General features: G+C 36.4%; 2 protein-coding genes across 4 annotated transcripts; one reads left to right on the top strand and one right to left on the bottom strand.

The window, feature by feature from the left end:
* Positions 1–657: 657 nt before the first annotated feature.
* Positions 658–6,273, bottom strand: LOC124404865 (valine--tRNA ligase). 2 transcript variants are annotated; one of them, XM_046879322.1, is made up of 18 exons: positions 5,818–6,273; positions 5,515–5,688; positions 5,285–5,412; positions 4,933–5,097; positions 4,656–4,857; positions 4,294–4,582; positions 4,104–4,228; positions 3,869–4,014; positions 3,578–3,785; positions 3,314–3,490; positions 3,120–3,241; positions 2,920–3,028; positions 2,580–2,858; positions 2,153–2,488; positions 1,713–1,868; positions 1,420–1,623; positions 1,056–1,331; positions 658–964 (listed from the first exon to the last, which is right to left on the bottom strand). In XM_046879322.1, the coding sequence occupies exons 1-18, from the start codon at positions 5,980–5,982 to the stop codon at positions 746–748; spliced, it is 3,480 nt and encodes a 1,159-aa protein (XP_046735278.1). In that variant the 5' UTR covers positions 5,983–6,273; the 3' UTR covers positions 658–745. The 2 variants fall into 2 exon arrangements, with proteins under 2 accessions (XP_046735278.1, XP_046735279.1); XM_046879323.1 differs by lacking the exon at positions 2,153–2,488 and having other exon boundaries at positions 5,818–6,271.
* A 1,100-nt stretch (positions 6,274–7,373) lies between these two features.
* On the top strand, positions 7,374–15,436 carry LOC124404551 (nuclear pore complex protein Nup153-like). 2 transcript variants are annotated; one of them, XM_046878772.1, is made up of 8 exons: positions 7,374–7,610; positions 8,436–8,726; positions 8,822–9,134; positions 9,319–9,928; positions 10,051–13,189; positions 13,896–14,023; positions 14,174–14,295; positions 14,738–15,436. In XM_046878772.1, exons 1-7 carry the CDS (start codon positions 7,542–7,544, stop codon positions 14,262–14,264), a joined length of 4,641 nt encoding a protein of 1,546 aa, XP_046734728.1. In that variant the 5' UTR covers positions 7,374–7,541; the 3' UTR covers positions 14,265–14,295; positions 14,738–15,436. The 2 variants fall into 2 exon arrangements, with proteins under 2 accessions (XP_046734728.1, XP_046734727.1); XM_046878771.1 differs by lacking the exon at positions 14,738–15,436 and having other exon boundaries at positions 7,375–7,610; positions 14,174–14,403.
* The last annotated feature ends 4,819 nt before the right edge of the window (positions 15,437–20,255 follow it).

The raw sequence follows: 20,255 nt of genomic DNA, 5'->3' as shown, positions 1-20,255 counted from the left end.
TTTTAAATGGCAAACTTCACGAGCCTTGCTCAAGAGTTCAGGGTTGAGATAGAGACCTGTGCTTCGGAAAAGGTTTTTATTCATTTATTTGGAACCAATTTACAGGGTAGCCCAGTCAAAATTAGACAAAACAGTGCAAAATAAGGATCAACCTAGTCTACATACGGGGTCATTCGTTGATTATTCAACCTCAGGTAGAACCTGCTGCATCGATCGCACTCGTGGCGAGTATTTAGTAAATGACCCGGTAGATACGTTGCCTGTTTTATTTATACGAAATATTTTACAACCCACTACTTATAAAGTCCAGCAGGAAAAAAAAACTTATTCACTTTAACCGTATTATACACGTCATGTTATAGTTTATTTAGTTTGAAAATAGATCGAATACTCATTGTCAGATACATAATTTAATTGTTACATAATATTACCCATAGATTCGTTAATTTTTTTTTTTTTTTTTTTTTTTTTGTAAAAATCCGCACTTTAATAATGTAAAGCCTAATAAGAATGACAGGCCTGTAGATAATTTCTAATTTTAAATGCTCAAATAGCACAAATAATAAATTATAATAAAGAAGTTTATAGTATTCTTGGGATTTTTAATATAAATTTATCAAACCCCGAAATCGGGGATGAAATGAAAATAACGATTTTAATGTTTTTAGCGATTGGTTTTTACTTCATTTAATAAAGAAAAATCATAGAAGTACATACAAATTTGAATCTAGGAAATTTGAGACTGCTATTGCATCAGCTGTAAAGCGTCCATAGCTTCTACCAGCCGTTCCAATTCGCCTTTGCTACTGGTTAACTTTTCCGTGTTTGCTAGCTGGACATCCGCAGGAACTTTGGTGGAATAGTCAACTGCTGACATCGCCTGGTTCAGCTTATTTATACTCTCCGTAAGTACGCCTTTCTTTCTACCGAGTTTTTCAAGCTCCTTTTTCGGGTCGACCAATCCCTGAAATAACAAATTACAATGAATGTTATGGTTTCCGAAACATAATTAACTAACGAAATGGTTACAGTGATTTTCATTTTATTTTATTCACCTTAAGTAATAAGTGAACTTGGATCTTGTCTGTCACAGGTATAATGACGCATCCGGCTGGAGCATTGTCGAGATAAATTATGGAGTAAGCGAGTGTTCCAATCAACAAAGAGTACGTCTTGACTTTTTCTTTGATACTGTCTTCCGAAGATGTGACGAATGCGTCAGTTTTAGTCTTGTTTGGTAAATTATATGTAGCTCGTGCAGATCTGATGGATTTAATGATTTTCTGAGCAACATCAACATCCGCTTCTATGCCTTGATCCCTCCAAGGACACTGATGAAACAAATAAATATAATTTCAATGTCGAATCACTATCGCTGCATTGACTAAAAATTCTCGAGAAAAAAGTATCATCATTCACCTCACTTTCTTCTGGATACGGAGCCACGCAAATACTTGGATAAATCAATTTTTTACGTGGTAAACGCTGGTAAAGTTCCTCCGTTATGAAGGGCATGAATGGACTGAGTAAACGCAATCCTATGTCCAAACTTTTGAACAACACTTTCTGAGCTGTGGACTTAGTCTTTTCATTTCCACCCTGGAACACAGGCTTCAAATATTCCTGAAAAATGAATTTTCCAGGAATGAAGTTTAGAGTAAATGATTGGAAGAAAGGGGGAAATTGATTGATATATATTATTAAATCCTGACCAGATAAACGTCGCACAAATCGTACAGCCAGAGATTGTAACAGGCTGTAGTTGCAGCTGTAAGATCATACTGAGCTATCCCCTCGTCACAAACTTTCGCCGCATAACTCAGCCTTGAAAGCATCCACAAGTCAACTTCGGTTTCATTTCCAGAGAGCTGTAAAATTTTTATTACAAGTTTATGTATACTTATTTACTATTTAATGTCAATAGTAAGAAAACACAATTCATAAGAACGAAAATTCATCATGCTGAAGAGGTAATCTACATTGCTGAGAAAAATGACAAAATTGGAGTGCTTATTTTCAGTGAAAAATAATGTAGAACATCACAACAAGTAAATGTTAAAATAATCTTTAAAACAAAACCCAAGCTAAAAATGTTTTGGATACTAAACATACTACAAACAATAATTGAGTAAACGCTATTGTCAAAGCGTACCTGAAATCCGTTTTTAGGACTATTGCTAACGTTACTTTTAGTCTGTTGATAAACTTCTCCATCTTCTGGGTGAAAACTGGATCTTTCATGTGTATTATAACTTTCGATGTGCTTAAACCATCGCAAAAGATGCGGTCTGTGCGAAAAATCAATATGCAGGCACTTCAACGTTTCATGAACCTTAACATCAGCCTGGGAAGGCGTGTATCCATTTATGTACGAATAATCTGCCAAGAAGTTATTTAGCGCGTCTTGAACACAATTCTCGTTTAGTGTGTGCTGATACCATTTATAATCGCCAACGACATCCTCCGCGCTCAAAACCGCGCAGCTTTTCTAACGTGACATTTACAATAAAATTTTCAAATACAAATTTTCCGTATTCAAGTGTAATTGCGTGTAAAAACGTTTCATTCTCTTTCCTCACCTCGTCGCTTTCGGCGTCGAATAAGAATCCATCTCCTAAGTACATCAGGGCAAACTTTGTTGCGTTCCAAAGTTTATTGCAGAAAAACCTGTAACCCTGAACCCGCAAAATGTCGAGATTGATGTCACGTCCTTGAGTTGTGTAAGCACACAGTGCAAATCTCAATGCATCTGTTCCGCACTCCGGAATTCCCTGAGGATAATCCTGCTTCTGTCCTTCTGTAGCTTTTTTAAGTTCTTTCGGATCCAAATTAGAGTCCAACAATTGTTTGTGAAGATCCTGAAGTAATGTCTCAGCTTAACAAACATTGAAATGGTGCCAGGAAATTTTTCACACCTACCTCTAGAGCTATTCCGTGTATTACATCCATCGGATCAATGACGTTTCCCAAAGATTTACTCATTTTTCTGCCATGCGCGTCTCTCACCATGGCATGTAAGAAAACTTCCCTGTTAAACGCAAAGAAAAATAGTATTTTTGTAACATTAGGAGTCAAAAAATTGAGAAGCGAAATTTTCAAAAATTATAGTCAGGACTTACTTAAATGGCAATTTACCCAAGAGCTTTCGACCAAGAAAAACCATTCTTGCTACCCAAAAGAAGAGTATATCATGTCCTGTCTCCAACAAAGTTCCAGGATAGAAAGCTTTCAATTCATTAGACTAAAACCAGATTTGTACAAGATAAGGAAATGTGATAAGTTAGAACTAAATGACTATGTGGTATTCATATACCTCTTCTGGCCAGCCAAAGACAGAGAATGGAAAGAGACCGGAAGAAAACCAAGTATCTAAGACGTCAGGATCTTGTTCCAATTTGATCTTATCAATGCTGACATTGAACCGTTTTGCAGCTTTTTCTTTCGCCTCTGCCTCTGTTCTTCCGCTCACCCAATAATTGTTGTCGTTTTCCTGAAATGGTTTATTTCATTCGAAATGGACTTTTCATTGTATACGTGAGTCAAATTCGATCTTATTATAATAAAAATAACGACTTACCGTTCCGTCTGAACCAGCTGAGTCGAGAATGGATACAAAATATGCCGGGATTCGATGACCCCACCACAGTTGACGAGAAATACACCAATCCCTGATACCCTCTAACCAATGATTCCAAGTTCTTTTATGCTGCTCTGGAATAATCTTTAATTCTCCATTTTCAACCACCTTAATAGCATCAGCAGCCATTTCATCACACTTAACGTACCTATAATTGCAAGATATAATTTCATGTCTCAAGCTTTGCTTAAAGAGTGAAGAAAGCATCGAATATAGAGAGGATTTACCAACCACTGTGGTTTCATGAGTGGCTCAACAACGTCCTTGGAACGACTACAAATTGGTACAACCATTGCATTGTCTTTGGTCTCAATATATAATCCTCTTTTTGTCAATTCTTGCAGAATAGCCTTCCGCGCATCGAATCTTTTCATACCCTGAAATGATGGAAGCATGCAATAATCTCTCAATACTTCAACCATCTTATAATTTATTTTAGTTTATTTTAGGTGAGGATGATACGTACCGTGAATTTTCCATAATTACCGATGACATTTCCCGCGTCATCAAAAATTGTTATGAATGGCAAGTTGTGCCTCTTTCCAACTTCATAATCATTGGGGTCATGGGCAGGTGTTATCTTCACAGCGCCTAATTAACGTAACGAGAATATACTCAAAACGTTTTCTTTCAAAGTGACAAAGGTGATAATTTACCTGTGCCAAATTCCATTTCCACAAAATCGTCGGTTATGATTGGTATCTTTCTATCGCAGAATGGATGCTTCACGTATTTACCAACCAGGTGAGAGTAACGAGCATCCTTGGGGTGCACTGCGACCGCGACATCTCCAAGCATTGTTTCAATACGAGTTGTAGCGACGACAACCTTTTCATCTGAGTCTTCTACTTGGTATGCAAATGATACGAGCACACCAAACTCAACTTTCTCTTTATAGCCAGGAATAGCGAGAAAAGTTCTCCCAGGTAGCTCCATTTTGTCCACCTTGGAACGACAGTGATCAGTTTATTTCTCACCATTAAGGCGTAATGAGACAGGAAATAGGAATAATTGTTACCTCAATATCAGAAATTGCACTTTTCAACGTACAGGACCAATTCACAAGGCGATTACTCCTGTAAATATCCCCTGACTCATGCAGACGTACGAAAGCTTCGGTAACGGCACGGCAGAGTTTTGGATCCATTGTGAAACAAGCGCGATCCCAATCGAAGGAGCTACCGAGTTTACGAAGTTGCTCGTAGATGCGGTCTCCTTTCCTGCAGATTTATTTAATTTCTAAAATTGACACCTAGATACATCGTGCTAAAAGTTAAGTCATATCTTGCACTCACTCATTTTTCCACTCCCAAACTTTTTCCACAAATTTTTCCCTCCCTATGTCATGACGTGTCTTTTGTTCGTCCCTCCATAATTTCTTTTCAACAACAACTTGAGTCGCAATTCCGGCATGATCACAGCCTGGATTCCAAAGCGTCGTTCTCCCCTTCATACGATTCCTCAAGTTCAAATGATAAATCAGTTATATTACAAAGAGCAAGTAAAAATGATTTGGGCAAGTAAAAAATATTCTTGATGAGAATTTATCAAGCAGTTATAGAGCTAGATTGTTTCTTAGGTATACCTTAAAAGCGGAGAAAAACTTTCGTCGTTATTACAGTCTTGTTCGAGAAACTATCAACTTACCATCTGGTAATTACATCTTCGATCGCATTCGTCAGTGCGTGTCCAAGATGTAAGGAACCGGTGACATTAGGTGGTGGAATAACCATGACGAATGTGCCTTTGGGATTTGTTTCGTTGATGCTTTTGCGCTGCAAACATGGTATAAAATGAATTTCGAATGAATTTTTCTGCATCTGCATATACTGTTGTGCTTCGTAAATTTATTACTGAAGGACTTTGACCAAACTTACTCCATACTCAGGCTTAAAAAAACCCTGCTTTCTCCACCAGGAATACCAAGCCGCCTCGACAAAGCGAGGGCTGTAGGAATCAGGCATTGAACAATTGACATCCTTCTTTTCCCCCTCTGGAGTGTTTATGGTATATAATACTGCTTGCTTGCCTTCCTGCTTTTTTTCAACCTTCTGCAAAACGTATATACTTTAATCATGTTTTTGTTTTCATATAAAATATAAGTGGACCATATGGATTAGGGAAACGTCATTGTTGCGATTAACAATGAGGCAGAATTAAAGAGTGAATATGAAAACTACCTCAGGTTTTTCTTTGGGCTTAGTTGGAGCAGAGGTTTCTTTTTTATCTATCTTTTGTTTGAACTTTTCCAACTTAGCCAACTTCTTAGCCTCTTTCTCAAGCTGTTTCGCTGTCTTTGGTTTAGCAGCCTCTCCTTCGGATCCGTTTGCGGCCGTTTCAACCATTTTTATTGCAAGTTATTCAAAAAGAATGTATAATTCTTGGTACACGGTATCGCGTGTTGTTCGCTGTCTCGCTGAAAATCGCCGAAATTGTCAATGTTAACAACTTAACCAATTACTCCGCGTGGCCTGCATGCCGCCGTCTAGCTGATGTGAGAAATGAAAGGATTGCGAAAAGCTCCAGGCGCAATGTTATGTGATTCGCTGTTCGGACGGAATCCATTTTCAAGCTACTTTCAAAAATGGGACCATTGTTCGATTATTCGCAATTAGCTAGGCTAAGTCGCGATGTGTTGTGTAATTTAATTCTTTAGAGATGAGAACGTTTAAAACTTGAGAGTTCTATTGACCATCTTTAATATCGTTTATACAGTTCCGTCTGAATATAGAAAGAAAATAATGCATCAATACAGTAACAAGGCGCACTGCATGAAAATGCATGTACCATTTGAGGTTACTTTGAGAAAATCTTATAACGCTTAGATGCCTGGAATATGATAATTTTTCCCAAGTCTATAAATTAATTTTGCAGCTTCAATAACGACTTAGATCGCGCAAATTTACGCACCTAAGTTTTTTGATTTTTTACAGTATTTGTCTGCGCGTCATTCAGACGAATCAATCTAAGGAACCTTTGAAATTCATAACCAATTGTGAAATCTTTTTTTCATTGAATTGAAAGTCTCATCTATGATATATTGACTGATTCTTCAGTCAAAGTATGAGACAAGAATATAAATTTGGCAGGAGAAATATCCATAATACGCATGTGGACCAAAGTTTTAACATTTTCTGCATATTAATTTATTGATTTTGAATGAAGTCTAGAAGAAGTTTAGAAGTATATTCTGTAAAGGAAACTGTTGCCCAGCTATTTTCTGCTCGCATTAATAAATCGTAATGATTAGCTATAATTATTCAACAAGTTCGCTTAATTTTAATGGGTAAATTCAAGATCCCGACTCATGAACATCGACGGCGCACGGAGATAAAGAAAATCTTAGAACAGGGCGAAGTTGTTTGAGAGAGAAAGAGATGTATAAGGGTTACTCCGTCTCTCTCACTCTGCATTTGATTCGCTGATAGGAAATGTATCGGCCAATCAGGTGTCGAGCGAACGAGACAGATTATACCCAACTATCTCTCCCTCTCTCTCTGTCTCTCTGATACATGGCGCGCTCTCTTTTCACGTCAATTTTCTGACATAACACGAAACTATATGATTTCAACGGCCTATTCCGGTCGTTAGTGTCGATCGTGTCGATTTTTGTCAGAAAATTGACGCAAGAGGAAAGCGCCCGTAATTATATCAGAGTTATGTATCTCAGGTAGTATAAGTTCTATGGCTATCATGAATATCGATAATCGAGACTACGAGAGTCGATCGGTGGCGTCACGTGCCCACGAGCCAACGGGAAGCTTGACCCCTCACGGTGGTGGAGGAACCGCCATATTTTCTCGTGGTTTCGTCGTGAAAGTTGGACGATGTGAGGTGTCAGTTTGATATGCAATAATCTAAATTAATGTGAGTGTGTAATAATAAACAAGTAAATGGTGCGATCATGGCAAAAGGAGGTAACAGTTTGAGCAACAAACGTTCGAGGAACGCCAAGCCCTACGACGCAAACAACGTGAGTGTAACTCGTTCTGAGCTCTCGGCCACTGGCCTCCCGCGACAAAAGTTGCCTTCCAACGGTCCTTCGCGCGTTTCCCAAAATAGATATGATTTTAAAACGTGCCCTGAGCAACGATCGAGCCGATCGTGACAACTTTCCCCATCCCCGGCAGTCAAATTCGATCAGATATTTTACCCGACAAAGTTTTATCCGCATCAAATAACCTCAAACTCTATACGCGCACACCCACGGCGGAATTTATCGTCATTCAAAACGCTCTAACCTTGAAATGCTGCATGGGTTCTACTACAATTGTTCAATTTCTTATGCTCAGTTTTATATCTATTAATAATAATTTTTACCGTGCCTAATGCCGTCGAGCTCGTTACGTCAATCGAATCTATAAATTACATAATTATTGGAATTTATTCACCCAAACCTCGAAATTCGATATACTTAATATCTCTGTTGGCTAATTCTAGCTCCAATTATTATTGTATATTATAACGCATGCAATCTCGTCACATTGCAACAATTTGCACTGTCTTATGTATCCGATATATCAACCACAGGCTATATACGTCTGTTGAGATAAACATTCAATTTTCAGTTATTTATTACTCGCTATGTCGAAATGCGATTGAAATTCTCATCTTACTTGCAATTAATATTTATAGTATCTAGAGCTACCTCGGCATTTAGTTTGTCGTTGAACAAATATTTTATGTTTAAAATCTGAGTCTCAGTTAATTATGCAGTATTATTGATTTTTCTCAGAAAAAACCTGATATTTTTATAAACTGCCTTGAATAATGCTTATTGTTGTTTTTTTATTGACAGTCTTTTGTGAAAAAAGTCGCTACGAAAGTCACAGATTTGATACCGCAGAGATCGTGGATCAGCAAATGGTTTAACTCATCGCAAGACAATGGCGAAATGTTAAACAACGAGGAGAACTTAGAGGGCTCTGAAAATGAGCAGGAATCACAGCAACCTCCGCCTTCAAAGCGGCCAAGGATTCGTATGGATGTAACTCATCCCCCCGGAACATTCAATATACAGCCAAGAAGTAGAATTTCAGATAACGAGGTCGACCCTCAGAAAGAAGATTACGTTATCCACAATGAAACTGTAATTATGTCCATTTGTTTATTCCTGTTCCATTACTCATATCGTGATTCATTCTCGATAAATATTATTTATTAATTCCATTTACGAATTTCCAGACAGCCGATTTCCTAGAACCTCCAGTAGCTGGAACTAGTGGGGTTCGTCGTTTAGTGGCATCGACACCAGCTATCCAATCAGAAATTGGCAGTACGAGCAATCAAAGGAGTAGGACAGAGTTTATTTCATTAACATCGCAACGAAATAATGGCACGGCGAATGGAACAGACGATAATTCAGAGTCCAGTGAGAGCACAAGCGGATGCAGCTCTCTCATACCCCAAGTCAACAGGCAAGAAGCACCCTCAAGTCTGGGGTACAACAGATCTTTCACAAGCAGAAAGAGATACAATGAAGATAAACTAAACTACAGTAAGTTTGAAAATTTAAGTAATTGTCGATTATATTTTTACTGGAGATGGAATCGGGCATTGCATTATGTTCAAATTGGATCAATGGGCTCTTGGATCATTCTAAAAATTTGGTCAAGACTCGAAACTTTGCCCATACATCTTTTATTTCAGGTTTTATATAAATTCGGTTTCTGTGTTTCCAGCGAATCACCTACAGTCCCCACGGTCTCTGTTTTTGGACAGTAATCCTAGGGATTCATTAAGCAGTCGAAAGCCAAGCTTCAATGCATCAGTAATGAACAATTCTCTTGAACGAGGACAGTCCTCGTCTCCGTTTTACAATGGCAATACCACGTTTGGAGGAGCCAACATGGCAGGGTTCCAGCGCCGAGGACGTACCTTGTTCAATAGTACGAATGAACTTCAATTGAAAGTACCAAACAGAACCAACATTCAAGTAAAGTCACCAAATGTGACCGGTGTCGATTCATCAGGCATGAGTCAAACTGCTAAAAGGATATTGGAAGCACTAGAGCATTTTTCGTCTCCGATTTTGGATGCTAAAAAAATTCCAATGAATGCAAATAATAACTCATCGCTGATCGGTGGTAGAAAACGACAGAGGGATGAAGGCTGTACTCCGTTGGCACGAGTAGGTCTCCGTCATCTGACTAGAGAACTTACCGTACCTACAGTGCCGGATCTCCTAAAGCTTAGACGTCGTCAGAGATTACAAGACACTACTGTAGCGGCTAGGAGAATCGTTTCCGCTCGCAGTGCCCCCCCACCATCTCCCCAGGAATACAGATTGAGGTATATTTAAATTGATTTAAGGCAAATTTTTAGTCAATAGTGCTATTCGTTTTTTTTTTTTTTACTTTTTTTTGTATGTAGAGCAAACTTCAATCTCCTTAATTTCATTTTTTGTTTTACAGGTCGGACGATGATGAGAAGTCTAAATACTCGGGCAAGGTTAAAGCTAAAGGTAAAACCGATTTGGATGAAGATTGTGTGACCGATACAGTCAATTTACCGAACGTCACGTTGCCTATTAGTACTTTGCCAACTTTTGATATAAAGCTACCAGTAATTACAAGTAACATGGCCAAGGGAGTGAAAGATGAATTATTCAAGTTCGCTAGCCCGATAAAAGTGACGGACACTACTAGGAATTTAAAATCTATCAACAACTTTACGTTCAGCAAACCCATCAATGCCAGTGTTAAAGATTCCGCAGAGGGTAGTCATTCACTTTCGAAAACATTGACTTTGGAATCTGATACTTCTTCGGCTAGTTTCTCGTCTAGTAATAATTTCATGTGGTCCAACACCTCGACAGCCCCGAAGTTGAAGGAAAAACCCAAGGAGGATGTGGTTGTGGACGGAATCAAAACGTCCAGTAAGTTAAAAACAGGCAGTGTTATGGATGTTTTGGGAAAGAAATCAGACCTACTTACAGATTCCAACAAACCTGTAGTTGGCATGTGGGAATGTAACCAGTGTCTGATGAAGAACAACCAACACGAGCCTCAGTGCATCGGTTGCAAAGCTTCTAAGTCAGTTTCCAAAGGTGATAAGACAACAGAAAATACACCAGCTTCATCATCACTCACCGATACGCAGTCTAAGCCTGTGACCACCGATTGTTTCGGATCACAGTTCAAAACGAGCGCCAGTCATTGGGAGTGCTCCAATTGTGCAACGTCGAACAAACAGACTGATGTCAAATGCACGTTGTGCGCTACCTCTAGATCTGAAAGCATTAAGGCTCCGACAATCGGCTCTACATCCAGCCTTGTTCCTGAACCAGTCAAGTCTGATTTAATGGAAAAGTTTAAGCCTCCCGAAGGGTCGTGGGAATGTCCTGGTTGTATGCTCCGAAATCGTTCATCGGTCGAAACTTGCCCTTGCTGCAACGCTTCAAAGCCCGGCTCCCTGAAGGTCAGTCCTAAAAGAGTATCTGCTAATTCAGGATTCTTGACTGCCATTTTGAATCCCAGTGGAAATCAATTGGCTAATAACACTGATTCTGCGGAGAAAACAAAGTCGACCGATCAGGATTTATGGGAGTGCTTGAATTGTAAACAGAAAAATTCTAAAGCCACTTTGACCTGTCCATGCATTAGTGCTTCGAAATCCGATTCGAAAAGTACACCGATGTCAGGATTTGGGGATAAGTTTAAAAAACCTGAGGGTGTTTGGACATGTGACGATTGCATGGTACAGAATAAAGCAGATGTTATCGAATGCGTAGCTTGTAGTGCTGTGAGACCTGGTTCAAAGAAGGTAGCAAAATCAACCTCAGCCACGGGCAGTGGGTCGAGTGTACAGTTCAGTTTTGGAATTCCCGAGAACGCTGGAGGTTTCAAATTTGGAATTGACAAAAGTGATGAAAAAGTTGACGCAAATAAGCCGGTCCCTTCGTCGACAGGTTTTAGCTTTGGCGCTAAGACAGACTCACCCAAAGCTGGCGGATTTACCTTCGGTGTTCCTCAGAATTCTTCAGGATTTACGTTTGGTGTTGTGGATAAGGAGAAAAATAAATTTGAACAGAAAACGGATACAAAGGAAGAGAATGCTGTTCAAAACGTGTCGAAAAAACGGTCATTGAACGTCGATGAACCTAAGAATCAAGCTCCGTTCTCATTTGGTATACCAAAAACGGAAGAGTCAAAATCATCTGCTGAAAAACAATTTACATTTGGAGCACAACCAGTGGCTAATACTATTGCAAAGCAACCATTTTCTTTTGGAACGGTGAAAACTGAAACACCTGTGGACAAAAAAGACACATTACCAGAAGTGTACCTAACTGGTCCAAACACAGAATCCCAGAAATTAAATTTTTCAGCACCAACTAGCGACGCTCCTGCAGCAATCTTGGCCAATGATCAATCTAGTTCAATAACAACAAAATCACCCATTAATACAGATATTACCAAATCTGCAGAGAATCCCACATTTGGCACGACAAATGTGCCTGTGTCACATAGCGGCGGTTCAACAGTTACGACAACCGCAGTCAGCGTCCCGACATCTGGACTTTTTACATTTGGTTCTGCAACGACGATTCCAAGTCAGCCGGAGGCAGTTCCGAGTCAAGCGGTGCAAAGTTTTGGTCAAAATCCAGTGCCAGCTCCAACGTCAGCACCGACGTCTTCAATGTTTATGTTTGGATCTACCAAGCAGGCGAGTGCGAGTACAACAGCCACCACGTCACATCCTGATAAATCTGAAATTATATCTTTTGGCTCGACTAACAGCCCTGCGTTTAATTCCGTCACTTCCACGCCACGTTTCGAAAGTAACGAAAATAAGCAAGCACCGTCGTTCGGCGTCACGGACAATAAGCCCGGGTCGCTTTTTGGAGCGGGTGAAACAAAGGCTCCAGTTTTTGGCGCTCCTCAGGATAACAACAAAATGATACCGCCGTTTGGCAGTATTAAAAAAACATCATCAACGACGTTTAACTCGCAAACGCCTGCATTCGGAGTCTCCTCTTCTACCACTGCATTCGGATCTGCAGCACCAGCTTTCGGAACAACGTCCACACCTGCATTTGGGACCAATCCAACACCGAATATCTTCGGGACGTCGAAACTAGCAGAAACTGCTCCGTCTTCCGCGTCTGGACTCTTTGCATTTGGCGGAAATTCTACTCAGCCTACCGCATCTCAAGCTTCCAGTGGATTCAATTTCTCACAAAATCCAACTCCGACGTCTACCCAACCGTTGGCTCAAAAACCTTTGTTCGCATTCGGAAGTACTAGCACCAACACACAGCAGCCCGAAAATACCGGGTTTGGAGCTCCCGCTAACTTCAATCCACCTACCGCCTCAGATACAACTCCAGCAACTTTTGTATTCAATGCTCCTAAGCCGGACGCAGCTCCACCATTTTCACAAACTGCGCCTATTTCCACATCGATATTTGGCACTCCTCAGGCTACTCCTAGTTTTGGTCAGAGTCAATCGACGCCGGCCTTTGGTTCCACAGCTCCAACTCCCAATGCCGGTTTCAACTTCGGAGGCTCAGTTACTCCTGCGCCTTCTGGATTCAACTTTGGCGGAGCAGTAAGTACTACCTTAATTTCTAGCTTGAATTAACATTCGTGACAGAAGACAGAGGATTACTTTAGATGTAAAAACAGTCAGAGAAAGGTTGAAAGAATTGAACTTCAGTCCTAGAAAGACCTGGATTAGTCAATATTCTCTAAGTTTGGGTTCTCAAGGGTTTAACAGAAGAGATCGTACTTTCGTTAAATATATACTATTTTTGTGGGAGACGAATATTTTTTTTTTATTTTTCATGTTTTGCAAGTGCGTATCGAAAACTGGCCCTTCAAATTTTTTTTAACGTCTCAAACTAAACATCCACAAGTTACAGTGAATTTGTGAATTTTCGCAGATCGCTCGTTACTGCAAAGCCATAAGTTGCAACCACCTGAGGTTTTCGAGAGCCTTTAGGGAAATGTTTGAATGAAATTTTAGTTGATTTTCTAAAGCCTGTGTTGAAAATTCTGCGAATTACTCTGAATGAACGAAAATGTTTGCATTTTACAACTAAACTAACTAAGATAAATAACTTTTTCAGGAATCATTATTTACAGGGTGACGAGATGAACAACTTTTGTCTAAAGCATTTTTTTTTCTTTTCTTTCAAAGTGCACCACAAAAAATTTGAGCTACAGAAAATTAATTTTTAATTGTTCACCAATTTTTTCCACCAAACCTGGGTTTACTCAACACGATTTTTGACTAATTGAAATTATTATCTTAGGCCACAGCTGCCGCGCCTACAGCAGGATTTCCATTCAACGCACCAAACTCGAATCCGAGTGTTGCCTTCAATCCCAATGCAGCTCCGACGTTCAACTTCACAGGCGGCAGTGCGCCAACAGCATTCAAGTATGTATACGAACGAATTTCCTCCACGTTGAAACCCTATTATTTGTTGGTTTTTTTTTCTTCTTCCATCACAAACCGAGTGGATTTCCAACCAAGGAAATTGTACAGCATTTTCTTGCTAATCAATATTTTCAAAATATTCATTTTCAGTGCTATACCTCAGGCTATACCTCAGGCTACAACCCAGGCAACACCGCAAAGAAAATTCAAAAAAGCAGTGCGGAGAACACAGCCTCGGTAGACGAGGAGTTAACACACATGCGATTGTGTCGGTACTGTATAATGAATAAACTAAAAAACGTATGAAATTGATTACATCAGTGTGGGTGAAATGCCAAGCATTCGTGTAAAAATATACCTAAGAACATTAAACAAACAAACAAACAAACAAAAAAAATCAACCAGAAATGTGCTCGAATAGCGACGACGACGACGATGACGACAACGACGACTACGACAACCACTTGTGTTCCGCAGCAAGAACTAATGTATACATTATAAATTATTTAAATAATATCCACGATAACAATCGGCAGAAGTAATAAGCTTTCAGTTTTGGCATGAAGCCAGTTTTTACCGATGCAGACAAGCCGTGACGCGATACGTGTATCGTTATCCTGAGTTTCTTTTTCCTTGTTTTTACTTTATTTATTTATTTTTATTTTTTTTTGTTTTGTTTATTGTTGATTCTTTTTTGCAATTGATTTTATGCAGGTTTCTAGATAAAGGAAGCAAAAAAGAAATTTAAAACAAATTTAAAGTCAAGGGTAACACTTATAAAATATGATATGACAGGGCAAAAGTTGATTTTGCTGAAAACGGTGAAACGTACAATATATATACATTATATATGTATATATCTCTTACTATAAGAGATTCACAGAGCTAAGCACAGAAGAATTGCATGCAATTGATACTAGATGATCGGCAGGAGAGTGTGACAACCTGCTCAGGTAAGTATAAGTCATTCGCATAACTCACGACAACGTAGGTCCTTCGTGAAAAACTCGACGGGAATTTTTCATTAATTTTTGTTTTTATTTTATTTTTTATTTTTTTCCTAATGTCCCTTGCGAATGTGAGATATGAAATATGAAAATAAAAATATGTATAATTATTCAACGATTGATTGTTACATGGTTTTCACTTTTCCTACTATCATTGTCTCTGCGCTACACGGATCACATCTATATGTATATTAAAGTCTGTTATAAAGAAGAAATAAAATATGTCGTGAGTTCGGCGAATAAAGTATAAACCGGAATACCATCATATATATGTGTAAAGGTATATCGATTCGCAAAATATCCGATATCCGTATTTTTAGTTAGGTAGTTAGTTAGTATCGCGCGGTCAGTTTTAACAATATTCGATAAAATTGGCCCAGGCATAGTGTAACGTAAATACACTTGGTGAGGGAGGGGGGGGGGGGGGGGGAGGGGGGGGGCGAAAGTGGCATTCAGATAAAGTACAAACGAATTACGATTACCAAAAAATAAAATGGAATAAAGAAAGAAAAAAAAAAAAAAAAAAATCCGTTTGTGTCATTTGTTTAGTCGAGATTGTATATTTTTCTTATATATAAAAATGAAAGAAAAACGAAAGACTAACGATGAATTGTTGATGAAAACTATTAAGATAATAATTCTGAATGCCGCTTTATTGGTAATTTAAGTATGATAATAATAATTGAGAGAAAAAACAAAGAAAAAAAAAATTCAAAAAAAGAAAAAGAAAAAAAAAACCAATGTTGTGTGTTTTATCATAGGATGAATGAAGGATAATCAAAGTGTGTAAGGTCAACCTAAATAATAACGATAAGTAAAAACAAAACAAAAGACCATGGGACTTCTATAAAATAGTATTTTTATTTTCTATTCTTATTATTATTATTATTATTATTCTTATTCTCAGTAAAACAACACGCTGAATGTGCATCTAGATTTATTTAAGTGATCTAATCCCTTTCCTCTTTGTAATTATCTTTTTCGTTTTTCTTACTCTGAAATAAGGTAGAATATAAGTAGGAGAATAAAGAAAAAGAAAGAAAAACAAAAAAAAACTAAAATAAATAAATAAAAAAAATTGTATTTCCTTTTAGCAACGAGAAGAAAGAAAAAGAGCTTGCCGATGTAAATTATGTAAAATCGTGAAATCTAAATCCTTGTAGAGGTCCCAAGGTGTTTCAAAAATAGTTAGCCAATGTAATGGTGATTAATGAATCAATATTCAGCCATATAATATGTTTTATTTAATAATAAGTATAGCGTTATGTCCACATATTATAATTATAATTATAATAATAATAATAATAATAATAATAATAATACGGCTTAAGATTAAGGTATAACGACAGTGGCCAGTAATAGCTCGGCACATTTTATATGACTCGGCCATGTAGTATGTAGGTTGAAAAAAAAAAAATGCAAAACCCTGTTAAACATTGTTGTGCTATTCATTGTTATATATTTTTTACACCTAGGTTTTAGGACATAATAATACACACAGACACACACACACACACACTCGCAAATTTAAGTTCTTAATTGCTATAATAATATTACTATAATACAGTGAATGTTATATGTGTATGTATAATCTCTTAGTAATATATATACATATATATTATACTAAGCTTTTAACCATCCGCACACCAGATACATTTTCACAAGGTGACACGGTGAAACAGACGAGAGACTTGCGTGTTCAGAAAGAAAAAAATAAAAACAATAACAATTTCTATCTCATATCTATCGAACTTCCATTCTAGTTTATCGTTAATTCGACAACGATCGGTCCATTTTTCAAACAGTATATATACATCGTTTAAAATATTTGTCACATTAGTAGCACGTTGTTTCTGAATTTGTATACTTTAATATTATTTTATGCCAAGTATAACATTCAATACTCAGTTTTATAATTTCTTTTTCTTTCGTATAAAACAAAAAACATGTATGTTATCAAGATTTTTCATTCCTTCATCTACTATGTCTTTGGATTTTAAATCCCGGATATCAATTAGTTGAAAGAGTTTATTTTTATTTACAGTTTTTGCTCTTTATGTGGAAGTAATTTGAACGGAGCTTACGTACTCTATAAATAAATGGGACGATCACTCGTTCTAAGTTTCTTCTTTATCGAAGTATCATACTATAACAAAGCTGCATGCTATCGACACGAACAAGGAAACGGCATAAATTTGCTTGGGAACTCCACGCTAGATAGACATGATACATGCAGATTTTTTCATCCATCATTTAAAGACGATATGGACTGAAGATCAGAAATACCTGATATACTACTAAAAAAAAAAATACATAATAGAATATAACATATTAGTACTATAGATATAAATGACAAAAAGTAAAAGATGGGGAAAGAAAAATAAAAAATAACTTGCTGGTAAAGTGACAATGAGCCGAGTTATTAACTAGCGACACTGTCTTAAGAAGAAAGGAAGAAAATAATAATAATAATAATAAACTGTGAACATTCTCTGTATAGGCTGTGTCCTCCGTTTGTAAACGTGAAAAGTGTAATTAACGTGAACAAACGGATTTCTAAATTATTCAATTATATTTACCGTTGTGTGCCAGGAATACGTATGCATTTAATAATTTTTCAATTATACATATTATATGGCCTTAAAGTTTTTTAACAATAAATGCAAACGTATTTACTTTGGGGGTATTATTGAATTATCTAAATGATGAATTTTATTGGATCTGTTTTATAGCGTTTTATACTCTCATATAGTGTGTCTAGGGAAGTTTTTTCCTATTTTATATAATTATAACGCATATAAGGAACTTTATGATAATTTTGAAAACGATGATAGAAATAGATACAACAGTTGATATTATACTGGCAACTTTAACGTTAAAATCACTTTTGAATACGGAGGAAAAAAACTGACCGATGGAAAGATTTTCTTTGTCGGAGGTGATTGTAAAACCGGTGTACATTGTTTGTTGTTGTTGTTGTTGTTGGTTTTTTGTTTTTTGTTTTTTTTTTTTTTTACCATCAAAGACAACGTAACTTTTTGCCTGTGTATGTACGCAGAGTATCAATTGACGTTGTTTGTTTCATCATTTTTTTTAACACTGTATATCGAGAGTTTGTTATGAAATAAGTCCAATGAATGATTGAAGAAAACAAAGAAAGAAAAAAGAAAGAAAGATAAAACTAATGATTATATTGTGGGAGAATGTTCACCGTACGCTGATTAGTTGCGGAAAGATTATTCATTTTTCCGGAACCGTAGGATAACGTAAACAATAGTGTTAATAAAAAATAAAAGTTTGGTGTTTCTCAACTGAAAAATGGGTGTAGCGATTCGAATATTCAGAATAAAAAGAGAAATTATATAATATTAATTGAAATAAAACTACAGAAAACAGAAAACTATAAAAGAGGTAACATTTTTTATTTTCTGCGATGACGTGACAATTTATGTTTAAAAAAGAAAGGAAAAAAAAAAATCAAAATCAAAAACAAATTGTTCAGATTATAACGCAGCCGACTTATTGAAACAAATAATAACCAGGTCTAAAGAATATCATTCTAAAATTTATGCAATTTCTTACGTTGCGCCAGGAGAAATATTCCGATTCTCTATTCATGATTCTATTTTATCCTGCTTAGTTATGAATATATATTACGATTATAGTAATTGTATTCCGCCCGGTTATGAAAACAGTATATACCAGATGTATTGAACTGCAGCGAAATAATTATAATAACAATAATAATAATAATAATAATAGTAGTAATAATAAATAATGGTAATTCTATAAATTTGTAGACCTAAGTCGATAATGATTCTATGTTAATTACTGATTTAACAATGAACTGAAGTAATGTATATCTATAATGGGGAAAGATAACGGAAGAAAAGTTTAGAATTTAAAAATTAGATAAACGTTTCTAAAAGTTAAGCTTTCCATGAAGATTACTAGTATACATTATATCTCATATATATATTATACATCCGACAAAGAGGTAGCTTTCTGGTTGTGCAAAAGGAAACCGTTCTCTGTTTTAATTTCGAACTTAATTTTGCTTTCTCACTCGGTTTTGTTTAAATTATTGTTATAATTGTTTTGTTTTTTGTTTGTTTGTAATCTGGAGGATGACACTGTATAACGATACTAGATACACAAGAAAGGGTGGTACACGAGAAAGTAATAAACGATGTAGACATGTATCGGTGAAAGATGATAATCCTCCGAAGGTAAATGAAAGGAAAATATAAAAATATAAGATACAGAAAAAAAAGTATTGTTATACGTAATGTACGGCTTGATAAAGTTGAGAAACACTGCGAAAGGATACATCCATATTATTGTTGTTATAATTATTATTCTTATTAATATTAAAGGAGAGAAAAATGAAAGAAAATGAAAAAATCTACCCTCAACTTCGTAATTGTAAGAATCGTCGTATTTAGAGTATAAAAATGAAAAGAAGAAAGAAAGAAAAAGTAACAACACCGTTTAATGAACAATGTTATATTGTAACAACTTGGGCTTAAAAATTTTTACTTTGTAGTTAGGAAATTAATGATTTTAGGGAAAATAGATATTTAGATCGTTACAAATGAACGAAGTAAATTTGAGCCAAAGAATTTTTAGCGAATATTTTTGCGGCACTGAGACGCGATTTTTCATATATTGAATGAAACGAAAAAAGATAAAAACGAAGAAATTTTTATCAAATTTGCTGTAATGCAAGTAAACGGCAAAACTATTAGAAAATAACGAAATTAAATTCGAGTGATAACAAATCGCAATATCTTGAAATTCTTTGGGTCACATCCGACTATTATAATTATAATAATAATAATGATAATAATAATAATAATAATAATAAAAATTGAACGAACTCAGTCTTAGCTTCTGAGATTTTGGTCAAAATTAATTGTACATCTCGTTTTTTCTTTTAGTACTTGGTCGTCTGTCAGTGCAGAGATTCATTTCAGTTTTCTTCTCGATTCCAAATTCAAGTAGCAGGCTGACTTCTAAACAGTTCCTTAACGAAATATACGAAATACGAAATTTACAAATGACCTGACTCTACTTTATTTGTATAAATTTATAATTCTATATTCGTCAATTAATCGATCTTTCAATCTATAAAAGTTTTATAATTATATTTAATAATCAAATAGATTGAATTTGTAAAAACTAAGTTAATAATATTGGCAAATATATTTCTAAAGTCTGCGTAT

This window comes from Diprion similis, chromosome 3, assembly GCF_021155765.1.
Source record: "Diprion similis isolate iyDipSimi1 chromosome 3, iyDipSimi1.1, whole genome shotgun sequence".
NCBI lineage: Eukaryota > Metazoa > Arthropoda > Insecta > Hymenoptera > Diprionidae > Diprion > Diprion similis.
The sequence above is the reverse complement of the archived record's forward strand: the minus strand, read 5'-3'. Positions and strand labels throughout refer to the sequence as shown.